Genomic DNA, 14,320 nt, shown 5'->3' with positions numbered 1-14,320 from the left:
TTCTGAAAGAATGATCCCTGCAGGTCTTTACCATGTATTGAACTTGTCTTCTCATAAAAGACTTTTAGGACCAATACAGAGTGCAAGCTACTCCTACTGTTTTGTTTCCTGACTACGAAGCACACAGCATTGAGGAAATGGTCCCCTGGCAGGTGATCTGATGGCCAGGCTCCCCCACAAGAAAATGTCCTTTACTTGCAGAGCATTCTTAAAAATATACAGACATAAAGATAGGAATTATCTAGGCTTTGAGGGGAGGTAAGTTTTTAACTATTTAACATCTAAAAGGCAAGATGGGAAACTCTACATTTTTACTGAATTTTATGTGATTTACTCCATCATTTTGAATTATTATAGTTTGGGGCCCATCAAGTAGAACTCCACTTTCCTTTAGTGAGGTTTTTAATATTTAATGTTGGCTTTCCTATGTTATATAAATTGTAATAGTGTATAGTTAAAATTAATTTAGTCTAGTATAATTTGCATTTGGTGAAAATGCCAGAAGGATCACACTGGAACTATAATAACAGTAGCAATAGCATTTCTGGAAGACTGAAATAGTGTTATGCCTAAGAAGAGTGTTTTCAGTAGCTCAAGCTCAAAAAGTCATCCAGATAGGGAAAAAAGCAGCAGAAATAATTTTAGGTGAAAAATGAACCAATAAATATTCCATAACCATTCTTCAGCTTTTTTTCAGATATTATGATGGCAATTAGGACAGAATATACTGTTTCTTTGATATTGTCTACAGATGCCAAGTCTACATGCTCAGTTGGGTTATTCAATTCTTAAAATGCATTATGGTCAAATGACACTTTCTAAAGTGGTTTTCTGTTAGAACTACATCAAATGAAAGCCTTATTGCTGGCTTAAATGTAATTCAGTTCATCCTTGTTGTGTTGGGATGTGTTTTTATATATTAGGTGAAAGAAATGAAAAAATTTCAAAAAAACATTAGTCATTATGAGGGCTTTTTAATATCATCAGCACTACCATAAAGCCAGATGATAAACTGCACACTATTCAGAAGAAAGACATAGAATAAAATTAACATTGCATTAGTCTAGATTAATTATAGTCCAGGATTCCTGTCATTCTATGCAAAATAAAAGCTTGACTATTTCAGATTTTAAAGTTTCTTCTCAGAATTTAACATTATTTGCATTGAGAGGCAAATAAGAAGCCCACATACAGAAGAAAGAATGCAAGATTTTGGACTGGTATGGTTGGTAAATTCATATTCTTGTTCTAAACAAAAGCAAAGCAGCATTGATGACTTGGATCCATGTGATTAGCAGTAACGTTTCACATTAGTAACCTAATGAAGCTCTTCAGTGTTAGTGACAGGTAAATGCTTGACAAGTTTATGGTGAGGGGAAAAAGCTTCAATAAATAATTTTAAAATCTGCCTCTCTTCTTGCTTGCATAATTATTGCTTTTTATAATGGCTTAATGGAACAGCAAAGCATAGGTGAAAAAGGCTAGAAAAGAGGAATCGTCTTTGGATCTAATAGGATGTACAGTGGGTTTTTTACTTCTTCTAAGATGAAAACTACTTAACAGCCATTAGGCCTCTCACAGACTTAAGGGGAGAATTTAACTGTCTTTTTTCATATAGATAGGTCTGTCTAGGGATCAGACCTAAAATAGGGGAGATGAAGATTTCTCTCTGTGCAAGTAGAGAATAATAGTTTCAGGATGTTTTAACTGAAAGAAGAAAGTTCTGGAATCTCTCACTTGAGCTCTTCCCCCTAATACTAGTTACCCAAGAAGATCACAACCAGAAATCTGTTGCTCTCTTTGCAATAAGGGAAAAATCTGATGCCTGAATGCTTCAAAGGGCAGGAGGCCAGTCCTGCAGGGACTCTGATGTTTCTGGTAAAATCCTTTTCACCATGTTTTCAATAAAGTGAAATTTTAACAGAAATTTTCCCTTTTTTTAATGAGGAAGGAAAAGTCAGACTTAAAACTCACTGAAGGAGGTGGAAATTGTCTGAAAAGAACATCTGGGAATTTTTCAGGCTTTGATCAGAAGTGCATCAGGTTTTGTCATCTGTATTCCGGTTTAGTTAAAGAAAAAATTGGATCCAAAGGGGGGGAATTAACTGAAATATATTTTTCCTGTCAAAATTAAAAAAACCCTTGGATTGAAAATTTCAGTTTAAAAAAAGAAGCCACCTACTGCTGTTAACATTTTCTACTGACAGTTTTCCAAACAGACGTGATTAGGAAACTACTGTGGGTAGGTATAGGTGGTAGGTATGTCTTATGCTCCCCTGAAGCATCCCTGAATGCCTAATTGAAGCTGGTAGTATTAATGGATCACTCAGATATTTAGATGCTACCTGTTTCTGCCTCTGATGGAAGAATGATCCTCAAAAGCATTGAATAATACTGGATTTTTGCAGTTTCACAATGTGGCTGGTAAAACAACGAAAGAATTCAGAGGATATACAATTATATCCTATGGCATGTACACAAGAACAATAATAAAATGGGCAACAATGAAAGGGAAGCCACTGAGGAAAGATCCATCAATCTGGTAACTATAGGCATTGCTGAAAGCACACAGTAAATAGAAATGGAATAAGGTATATAAATAGTGTGATGGGACTGAAGCAAAGAATTCTACATGTAATTTATTTAGATTGAATTCTCTTATGTAAATAAAGCATTTCATTGCAAAACAGCTAAGATACATTATTCTATTTCCTGCTGCTAAAATAGACATTATGCAACAGTTGTTTGCATAGCTTGTTCAGAGGAGGTATACTTCAACCTCAACAACTCTTGCTTGATTTGCTGTTATTATTTTGGTCCATACAGTCTAATTCAGGATTGTTGCACAGTCCTGATTGTCCACTGCTGCAGGAACACTATTCTTCTTTTAACCTTCAATGATTTAAGATGGGAAAGTCTAATAGATATTGATATCTGATTGATTTGTGAAAAAGTGAAATCATAGTCCTCTTCGCTCTTTTCCCCAGCTGTCTTGGCTTCTTTTTGAGGTTCTGCTGGAAGAAATTCTATGCCTTCATACTAAAGCCAACATTTCATTTCTCAGTTTCTACAGATCAAGTGATGAGATGCCATGTGTGAACCCCCTGAAGGCTGAGAAGAGAAACTCTGACTTCCCCACAGAAAATTGTGAACTGCGGTTTCTTACTGGCTAGCAACACCTTTAATTCAATTTGTATGAAACTCAGTTTACTTATTAAAATGGACGTTATTGTTCAAATATTAGAAATTCCATTTCTTATATGTTCTAAGCTGTACAATTGTCAGATTTTTATGGTTTAGATTGTAAATGTGGTTTTCTCTGGCTAATTATTGGTATTATTTTTTTAATTTTGATGTCTTAAAGGCCAATGTACTGTATCATAATAATATGAAGGACATATTTAACAGGTGTGGAAAACACTGTATACAAATGTATATTTCTAAAAGCTATTTTTATGATTAGCATGTTTTACTGTTTCACCATATTTAGAGTCAGGTGATATTGCACTTCTTTGTTTAATGTTTAATTCAAACAAGACCATTATGATCAGTGTCACTTTTAAATACATTGTATGGTATTTTCCATTATTTTATTTAATTTATTTATCATTGGAAATAATTATATTTAGTAATAGGATAGCTTCTAAACAGTGAAAATGTCAAAATAAGAGAGTAATCCTTGATAAACTGTAAATTAGATCCTTCTGTAAATCCTTTTCTTCAGATAAGCACTCTCCATGATGCCATTCATCAGACATTGTTACAGCTGTTCCTGCAAATCTCTAAAGGCTGTTTGTTGTTACCATATGGAAAGTTTCCATGACAGTCAGTCTCCTGTCTAGCCAGGAAAATTACTTATAGCCTGTCAATATCTGACAGCCTGAGTTAGCCTATTTAATACTTTTTGGGTTATTTTCTGGCAGTAGTCTTTCCACTCACAAACTCCTAAATCCCTCCTAAGAGCCTGAAGTTGGAATAATTAATTATTACAGGTGTTGTAGGGGGAATCTCAGTATAGAATTTCTTAATAAATCATAATTCCTTTCAAACAGAATGGATGCATTATTTCTTTTGTCTTACTAAGACATTAAGGGTATCAAAGCATATATGATGTGGGCAAAAGGTCTTCTTCTCTAATAAGAGTATCAGCTTGTTCACCACCCTAAAGTCAGACCTCGTTAGCACTGCAGATGACATGAAACAAGGAATATATCACCTACATCTTTATGTGAGATGTACTCCTATAGAAAGAGACGTCTTTAGAGTAATTTCAAGGAAACAAATTACTTAGTAACTACAGCTTTTCAAGAGGGAAAAGTACTAACTTAGGAAGTATCTTAGGCATTCTTTACAATCATTACCCTTAGATTATAAACTCACAGAAATAATTGCACATTCATAATATTGACACTGTTTCACACCACAGTTTAAGTCCTGAATATATTTTGAACACAAAAAGACACCTCTGATAACACCATGAGGCACTATTTCATTTGCAAGCCAGAAGATTGTTACGCCATGCAGTCTATTACTAGCAAGGGTTCTCAATGGCATGTTTGCTTAAAATCACTACAGAGGATGCTGGTAGCTTCAACAGAGCTTGATAGTTCTCTGCTGTTCATGTATGTGGTATGCTTGGTGTTGTTTGCCACCACTACCTGTATTGTTTTACATGAGTTTTGTCAGTTGTGGGATTTTTTAACATTGCTCATCCCTTGAAATATGGAAGAACAAGAAACATAAAAGATCTTGTCAATCCGTTTGGATAGTTAACAGTCTTATAAAATCCTTTACAGTTCTGAATCAAATCAATTCATTTTCTACACAGACCTGTACGCTCTGTGTGTTTCAGATATTTGTTTCAAACCTGTGCAGTTGCATGAATGGAAAATATTTACTAAAAAGCTTTAAAGTTTGGATCAAGAAGAAATATTTTTACTTTTGTAAATTCTTGTATTACATATTGTTGCAATTCTAATTAGTTTTCTCTATATTTCCATTTTTAGTTCTGAAAAATACAGTACCTAAACAATGTAGATAGCTACAATCTTGTAAGCAGTTGTTTTTAATTGGTGCCACTGCAATTTAGAACTAAAACATTCAGAGTTTGCCCATGCAGAGCAGATTGATGGTTCATTACAGTTTTCTTTAAAATGTTGTAACATAATTTTTACATGTCTGTAAATAAATATTTTATCTGATTTACGCACTAAATCAGTTTTGCAATTTCTTCTTTCAAAATGTGACTCTAAGACACTTTCCAGGAAAAATGTGTTTCTCTCATGGAAATAAAGCTCTGTACCCAAGCAGACCCAACAGAAACAGGCATCCATAACATCAAGTACTTATGTAAGTAAAATGGAGAAAAACGTTAATGCCACTATCATTTTAACAGTTTGAGAAATTTAAGCACCAGTCCTGTATCAAAAATATTACTGACAAGAAATGTGACAAACTTCCTGAAAAGCAGGAATTCTTCAGTGAGGTGAGAAAGAGAGAGGCACAGAAGTCTTTCCTATTCAGTCTGCAGAGCAGTGAAGTGGTTCTGCAAGGACACCTCAGGTGTCAGGGGAAGTCTTTGACGTTACGAGCTTCCATTCTTCTGCATTGCTGGCTCCCCTCCCTTCTGTGTGTTCCAGTGAAGGAGTTTCTTTCTGTTTGGTTTTAGGCTGTGGGGCCACTCCAGACTATACTCGGAATAAGCTATCTAACTCCTCAGCCTCCCCAGTGTTATGCAGCCTTCAAACCGCCTCCTGCAGCTCAGCCACCTGCCACAGGATGTCCTCTACCCGGGCACGACTTTGGCAAGCAGGTCTGCAGGCTTTTCCTGCCCTTGATCCAGGAGAAAGGCCTTGGAACTTCTTTCAGCCTGAAGTCTGCACTGCAGCCTCCCCCTTCAGCACCTCCATCTGGGTGGAGGCCTCAGCCACTGCTGGCGTAGATGGTGCAAACTCCCCCACCAGAGCTGCAGCCTTTGCTCTTGGTTGAGCACCCACCATTCTGCCTTGGGGTTCAAGTAGGATGAGCGTCCTTGACCTGTGCAGACGGTCACAGAACATGCCTGGTTGCTGGATTGTACACACTACAAGTCTCTTCTCTTGGCTAGTGGAATGCCCCACATTCAAAGAGGTGCCCTTCAACGCAAGCTACCGCTCCACACCTTGGTTGACCTTGCCAGGCCCTGTTTGCCTGACCTCCTCCCCATGCTCCTGGTCACTGGTGCTTTCCAGGACTGCCCTTTGTGGGAATGAGAGGCAGACACTTATTTCAGGCCTTGCCCATGCCTCCTCAGCCACTCCTGTGGAATCTGCTGGCTCCAGTTGGGTTCCATTCTGCACCTTATCTATTCCTATTAGGGACAAAGACAAATATTTTTGAGTTTTGAACCTGTTAGGAAAACAATTATAAAAATAATGCAAAATTATTAGAGAAGTGGAGGAGTTTTTTTCACATGGTAATGGATCCTGTCTCTTTGCCTTAGGCCTCCTAAAGGGTAGGTGCAAAGCAAAACACTGGAAAGATTTTCTTCTCTTGTAAATTCTTTACTCTGAGACAATAAGCTTGTTCCACATCTTTATAACTTCAGGCTTTTATCCTCCCTAAAATAAAGTTGTAGCTCGTAAGAACTCACCAAAGTCACCCACTCAGATACAATAGCCACAGATCAGAATAAACACTTCTACATGGTTATGCTCCCATACGAGAGGAAGGATATTGTGTGTGGTGAAGCTAAGGACAGTTGGGCACCCTAAACTAGCAGAAAATATGTTTATTTTGGCCAGCAGCTGCCAGTCTTAACAGTTAGTCAAAAACAGGCCGGAGTAGGGATAGCCTATTCCTAGGGAAAGGAGGGTCTAGCCAAGGATATGACTATAGATGCAGGAAAGATCCTGTACTCTAAGTAAAACCAGCACAACTTTAGAAGTTAGTACTGTATCTCTCAGCAATGAAATATTCTGACCATGAGGATGAGAAAGTAAAGGCACCCGTGTACAGCAGTTACAGCCCTATTCCCACAGTTCATGCCCTTAAAATAACGAGCTCTGAGAAACTGGTTAGAAAATCCTCTGAGAAACTGCTTCAAAAACCACCAAGTGTCTGCTCCAGGGAATAAATAGTTATTGAGTTTTGGATGGTGGGATTATTAACTCATTTGAGAAAAAAAGAGCTTGAAATTTTGGGGTGCTATAGTAAGAATTTTTTTTATTAACCTCTCAAAGAAAGATTGCTGTTCCACACTCGTGTGAACAGAATTAATCCACAAGTATCACACTGTATTTTAACAGAAAACTAGTTCACATCCACCATCCATCCCATCCATCCCCTATAAATCCCACTAACAACCAAGCAAAAGTGTTTCTAAAGGTTACATTTAAATCTTTCTAGTTCTGCCCTGGTTACATGCACTTAACAGCCTAGGGTAATGGAGAAGAATCTTTGCATAACCACTCTGTTGGTGTATTACTATGTGTGACTATATCTATGGTATGTAGCTACATATATGTGGAAAGAAAATATCCTTCCATTGCTTTATGCTTTAGATAATTTGAAATGTTTCTCCTCAAATAGACACAACTAATGTTGTGGAAAATAAGAATTGAACTCATCCCTGTTGATATCAGTTACTAAATGAGTACCTTCAGTGTCTTCTCCAACCAGATTTTTAAGCAGAAACTGTGATCAGTGCTAAAGTCTATGAGGAGTTGCAGCAGCATTTGGAACATTATTTAAAGAAAGAAGAAATGATAATTCATATTGACTCTGCTAATATCACTGCTGCAGCAGGATCACAGTGGAACATGGTGGAAGAACAGAGTATATTCAGTGTGGCAGGGCTGCAGCTTGAATCTGGTATTGAAATCTCAATGAACTTTGAAAGGATTTTATCTCAGGATGACTGAGGAAGTTACTGAAAGGAGATGTGCTGCACATGTACTAATTTTAAATTTGAAGAAACCTCCTCCATATATTTATTTATTTTTACATTCTTCCCTGCATGCCATGATTCTGACTATTGTTTCAAGGACTAAGCCTCAAAATTTACAGGTGATTTTGGCTGAACTTCCTTAGAATTCAACACTTAGCAATATGTAGTCAATCACATGAAATATTAACTCTTTGTTCAGAATTTTAGCTTTAGTGTTTAATCCACAAGGCAAGGGAAGGATTTCATAAATGCCTGTTTACTTGAGTGGTTACATTAACTGTAAGTCTATGCTTCCACTGATGGAAAAACTATAGGTCATAGAATCATAGAATTGTTTCAGTTGGAAGGAACCTTAAAGATCACACAGTTCCAAACCCCCTACCCTGGTCAGGAAGACTTTCCACTAGACCAGCTTGCTCAAAGCTTCATCAAAGCTGGCCTTGAACACTTCCAGGAATGAGACATCCTCAACTTTTCTGGGAAACCTGTTCCAGTGTCTCAGCATCTCATACTAAAGAACTTCTTCCTAATATCTAGGAAGGCTAGGAATATCTAGGAATATCTAATTTTTTTTTTTTTAATTTTTGTTTTTCTAACAGACAATCTTTTATATTCTGGTCTCCATCAGTAGTCTACTTTAAAAAAGAGGACAAATTTTTACACAATATGTGATAATAAGCAAATAAACTTCTAGACATTTCTTAGTTCTACACAGGACAACTTTCAGTAACATGTGATGACATATCACAAATGATGTTTTACAATTCATTATTCTACTATTCACTGAGCACTATTATTTAAGGTAGCAGGCTTCACAAATAGACAAAGTCTATTAGGTCATGACTCAAGAACATAAAATCAGTTTTTGACAGCAAGCTATGTAAAATCAATTGTGCTGATTTCAGGGGTGAGTGACCTTTCAAATTTTGATACTTCTGCATTTACATGAGGATCATTTGCAAGTGGATTACAAGTTCTGAATTATTTTTGTATTAGGCTAACACGGTGGGAAAATGGTAATCCAGGAGTGCTACCAACTTATATATGACTCATTCAGACCAATTTGCTCCACACAGGGTTTGGAGGATCCAAGTCATGTCACAGAATAACATGATAGAAGCAGACAATCAATAATGGCAATAGGAAAAAATTACAAAAATCAGCACCCATGAAATTGCATACAGGCAGCCATGTAGACAAATGACTGTTCTAACAGAGGTAGACTTTAGGTACAAGGGAAGCTCTGTGAAACCCCATGCATTGCAGAGCTACAAAGAGACCCCATTTGCTGCTTCTGCCTGCTCAAGGGACCGAAGAACCTTAGCAGATGTTAGATTTCTGGCAGCTTCCTCAGATATAACTTTTCAAAAATATCTTTATAGAGGACAAGCTCAAGCTTTTTTCCCATCACCTTCATCCCCTTTTTGAGTGTGGTTTGCCTCATCTGTTAAACTACAAGGTTTTGAAGAGAGGATAAATGCAGCAAAGTGATCTCCTAGGAATGAAGAGCATGAGTGAGTGGGTATGTGCTGACCTACACATGCACAACCCACTGACTTGGAAATGGCGGAGATCCCTTCTCATCTCCACTGTCCAGAGCAAACTCCTTGAGGAGTGAAGTTTGAGCAAGAGACTGAGTTTGGAGGACAAAACTGTCATGGAGCTTATGATCTCCTCTTCAAATATGTTTTTTATAGATTCTTTTTCATCTGCAGACCTCAAGTAGTCACAGAAGAAGAAGGCTGAATCATTTATTAGTTATAGACAGGGGATGTAGGACATGGAGAGGCCATTTAGCTCTCTCACAGACTTTTCCTGTCGGTAACATCAAGAATCTCAGAGGAATATATGGGATCCTGTCTGGTAAGATTGAAAGATAACAGTGTTACAGTATATCGTATCTTTCTGTTTCCTTACGGGCAAAGTTCTTAAACTAAGTATTTCACATCACGCTGGGTATAAATTTTTACTGCTGTGAATAGTCAGCATAGTAATGGAGTTTAAATCATAAATCACATTTTACTCTCCAGAAAAATGCCCCAGTAGGGGTGGTTCTAAGTTGACTCTTAACCATGTTTTGGAGGAAATAGTGTGCAAAAGAAAATTATTTCATCTCTTCAAGCTGAGTTGGTGGTGTATAACTCCTTCAGCAATGATAATCAGATTTTAGTGGTCTCCCTAGCAATGCAGGTGAAAATTTAGAAAACCATGAATGTATCCAACAGCAAATACAGAAATTCACAGTATTAATAATGCATCCCACTGAGGCTTAGTTTTCAGGAATACTGAGAAAATTAAGCTCACATTTGCAATTGAAAACTATAGGGTTTATTTACCATGAATCACTATAATCGAGCAAGAATCATGCTACTGTAACATTGCCTCTCTGAAAAAATGTTTCTACTCCCATATTCTTTGGAGATATTTTTGATTCAAACAAATATAAAACTTGCTGAACTATGAATTTTAGTATATTTTCTCTTTTAATTTAGACAACACTCTAAGCTTTAATAAATAAAAATCTGCGTATCATACAGCTGAAAGATTAAGCACATTTGCACAGAGTAACAGAGTGAACGAGGGACACATAAGCTAGTAAAGATCTGAGTCAATAAATATAACATTGCAGCTTGTAAAATCACAGAATCATCAAGGTTGGAAGAGACCTTCAAGATCATCTAGTCCAATCGTCAACTTAGCACCACCATAATTACTCCTAAACTATATCCCTAAGGGCCACATCCTGATGACTCTTGAACACTTCCAGAGACGGTGATTCCATCACCTCTCTGGGCAACTTATTCCAATGCCTAACCAACTCTTTCAGTTTTGATTTTTTTTTCTGATAGCTAATCTGGACCTCCCCTGCTGTAATTTAAGGTCATTTCCACTTGCCCTTTCACTTGTGATATGGCAGAAGAGACCCACCCTCACCTCCCTACAACCTCCTCTCAGGTAGCTGTAGAGAGCAATGAGATGCCCCCTGAGCCACGCTTCTCCAGATTAAACATCCTCAGTTCCCTCAGCTGCTCCTCATAAGTCCCTTCACCAGCTTCATTGCCTCTCTGGACACGCTCCAGCAGCTCAGTGTCCTTTTTGAAGTGAGGGGCCCAAAACTGAACACAGCACTGGAGGTGTGGCCCTACCAATGCCGAGTACAGGGTGACAATCACTTCCTTCATGCTACTGGCCACACTATTTCTGATACAGGTCAGGTTGCCATTGGCCTTCTTGACCACCTGGGCACACTGCTGGCTCATGTTCAGCTGGCTGAACCAGCACTCCCAGGTCCCTTTCTGCTGAGCAGCTCTCAAGACACTCTTCCACTCTTCCCCCAGTCTGTAGCGCTGCATGGGGTTGTTGTGACCCAAGGGCGGGATCTGGTACTTTGCCTTGTTGAATCTCATGCTGTTGTCCTCAGACCATCAATCCAGTCTGCCAAGATCTCTCTGTAGAGCCTTCCTCCCCTCAAGTATATCAACACTTCCACCCAACATAATGTCATCTTAGATTAGCAGATGTGCTGCCAGCTCAGGTTTTTCAGCATATCCACAGTGTAAAGGAGGGTCAAGACGTTCTCTGCACCTACTGGTGCAGATGTACTTCAGTGACAGATGACATGATTAGACAAGAGGATCTCCAGAGCTCCCTTCCTACCTCAACTATTCTGTGAAGCTCTGATTCTATGTGTTGCCTTAAGAGACTGCAGAAAAAAGTCTCCGGGCCAATTTAATGTAGGAGATAAGATAAAGAGAGTAGGTCCTTTAATTTCAGGCCTGAGGCCCACAGGAATACATATGACGCATCCCTCGTGTCCACAGGGTTCCACAATTTAAGATATTATCTCAACCAATCCCAGATTTATCCACCCCCCAGGTCCTCCCCCCAGCATACCCCTCTGGAAATTGAGGCAGGGGGCTCTGGGACCCTTTCTTCCTCGTCTTCATCTTCCTCAAAGTACGTACAGTCCTTAGAGTTCCTCCAAAGTTCTGTGTTTGAAGGTCACTTTGTCTGTGGGGTATCTTGTTGCTCAAGCCAGGGTGCAAATGTTCTTAAACAGAATGAAGGCCTGCCTTGACGGAAATCTAAACATGCTAACAGAATTCAGAGGGATTGATATGGAATTGGGAAACAAGGTTGGGTAAACATGTAAACTACTGTGCTAAGGGTAAGGGATATAATACAGCTACTTCTAAAATCTACAAAAAGCTAAAAATCAAAAAAATCCATAAGCATCATACGTTACAGTAAAATGACATGCATAAAGTCCACATTAAAAAGATACTGAAGTAATACATAGGGAGCATGCCAGAATCAGCATGTAACACCCATCTTATTCTCCATTATAAGAATCTTTTATGAATACCCAAAGTAAGATATATTCTCATCATGGTCACTTACCAAAGCAGGAACCTTCTTTTCCCAGTGGAGTCTTGCAGTTGCTGAAGTCATGCTCAGCTTGCTTTCTCTCATCCTATTCAGGATGAATATTCATTCATGGTCAATGAGCACTTAGTTCACAGAAAGAGGAGCAGTTTCAGCTCAAAATAATCAAAAACTCCTATCTCAGAAAACTCTGCAGCCTTGCATCAGAGAGGTTGTAGTTGTAGACTCCAAGTCTGTGAGGCAGTAAGGGGAGCTGGTCCTGCCTTGTCTGTTCTATGTAATGAGCTACTGGACAAAGCGGAGCCTGAAGGAGGATGGGATTAGGGTAAGCGCTCATCCCAGCTGTTCCTACAGAAGAAGAAAAATATTCCTGAGATCCACTGGCAGATGCTTTACAAGAAGACAGGCCATGCAACTGCTTCAGGGAAGCAAACAGCAAATGGTAGTGACTAAAGGGCACTGCAGTAAGAAAAGCAAAGGGAAAACCAAGAGGGAGAGATGAGTAAGGTGTTGCCAAGGAGCCAGTGTTTGACCCAAGGAGGACAATAGAGGACTAAGTGTCTCAGGGAAGACTATAGAGCGGTTGGAAGGCAGAGTGAGAGATTATCCCATTGCCCAAATGCCACTGCATAAAAATGTATGTTTTGTGCAAGATCCAGAGAAGAAAATCTAAATAAATACATGATATAAACATACAAATAATATAAGGTGGGGAGAGTTCCTGTGTGCACATAGATGGGGTTTGGGCATGAGCTATATGAACAGGGCACACAGAGTTATTAAGTCTAAGGCAACTCAGCCCAAATCCAGACTGAGCATTTTGTTGCTTCCTGAACCAAAGCAGCATGGGCAGAACAACAACTGAGGCCAGCATCCAAGGAGTGAAAGATTGAACAGAGGCATCTATCTTGAAAACACAAGTTTTTCAGTGGTTGTAGTCCTCATGGCCTGGAGAAGTACTAAGAGTTCAGTCCTACCGGAGTCAATGACAATACCATGCACTTAAGTCCTCAGGAATCCTCCTTTAGGATCCCAAAACATAGACACCAAGGAAGCAAGCAACTTAGATGATTAAACAGAGGTGTCCAGTGTCATTCTAGACACCTCTCCCCCCCTTTGGAATCTCACAAAGGAGTAAGGTTCACATAGTCCTGTCCATACCTGCCATGAGTTGCTCATGACTTACTCAAATTCTCAAAACTTCAGCTTTGAGAAAGATGTAGATTTTTAAGCCATGTCAAGATTTATAGATGTTTATGTTCCTGAATGAGGCCTCCAATTTTAACTGTGATGTTTTGATAGGATAACTGGGGGAAGATGCCAGTAAAAAGGGCCATGGAAGGTAAGGGAAATTTTTGATGAAGGGAGTACACTTTCAAAGTAGAATCTGCAGCTGTATAACTCACATTCATGTCAACAACAGTTTTCAAAACTCTGCTCATATAACTGAGAATTTCTTAAAGAAAGTCATAGAAAACTGTGACATAGATTGAACAAAGCTTACAAAAAAGTAAGTTGGCAGCAAAATATCAAAGTTATTGGTGAGTCCTATAAAGATAAGTAAAGTCAGAACTGAAACCCTGATCTGGTGTTACCTACTGAAAAAAGAATTATATACAATATGTGTTAAATTATCCTTTTATCACCTATGAAAGAACACCAGGGTTTGGCACCTATTATTACCGTTAGATGGACTATACTTTAGTCACACCTAGACTCAGTTATTGCCACAGTGCTAGCTGCAGCAGGTTATTTCAAAATATATCCCAGCTTGTGCTAAATTTGTGATGCTGGGCGCCCAATTAAAAGAAAATTACTAAAGACCCCTTTTCTCAGCATAGCACTGTAGGAACTTGAAACATAAGAATAATTTCTCACCATGAACTGTGAAATGAACATAAAAGTGCTGTAGACTTCTTTTTTTCCCTTTGAATTATGTGTTCCCCTCTAGTTTAGTGTTAGAGACACTTTGCTCAGGAAAGCTACAGAAAGTAGCCCTGTAACCCA

The 14,320-nt window shown here is 38.6% G+C and overlaps 1 protein-coding gene across 7 annotated transcripts in view; it reads left to right on the top strand.

Annotated features, from left to right (window-relative positions):
• Window positions 1-5,214, top strand: part of RALYL (RALY RNA binding protein like) — a 383,196-nt gene extending 377,982 nt beyond the window's left edge. For 5 of the 7 annotated variants that reach the window (XM_027685835.1, XM_027685910.1, XM_027685748.1 and 2 more), the window contains one exon: window positions 2,988-5,214. In XM_027685835.1, coding sequence (XP_027541636.1) covers window positions 2,988-3,173 — 186 coding nt within the window. In that variant the 3' untranslated portion in view covers window positions 3,174-5,214. The remainder of the gene's footprint in view (window positions 1-2,987) is intronic. The other 2 variants (XM_027685984.1, XM_027686149.1) reach the window with 1 other exon arrangement.
• The last annotated feature ends 9,106 nt before the right edge of the window (window positions 5,215-14,320 follow it).

The sequence above is a fragment of the Neopelma chrysocephalum genome, unplaced genomic scaffold (genome assembly GCF_003984885.1).
Source record: "Neopelma chrysocephalum unplaced genomic scaffold, ASM398488v2 Primary Assembly neopelma1_22, whole genome shotgun sequence".
In the NCBI taxonomy this organism is placed as follows: Eukaryota; Metazoa; Chordata; class Aves; order Passeriformes; family Pipridae; genus Neopelma; species Neopelma chrysocephalum.
This window is presented reverse-complemented; position numbering and strand designations above follow the sequence as displayed.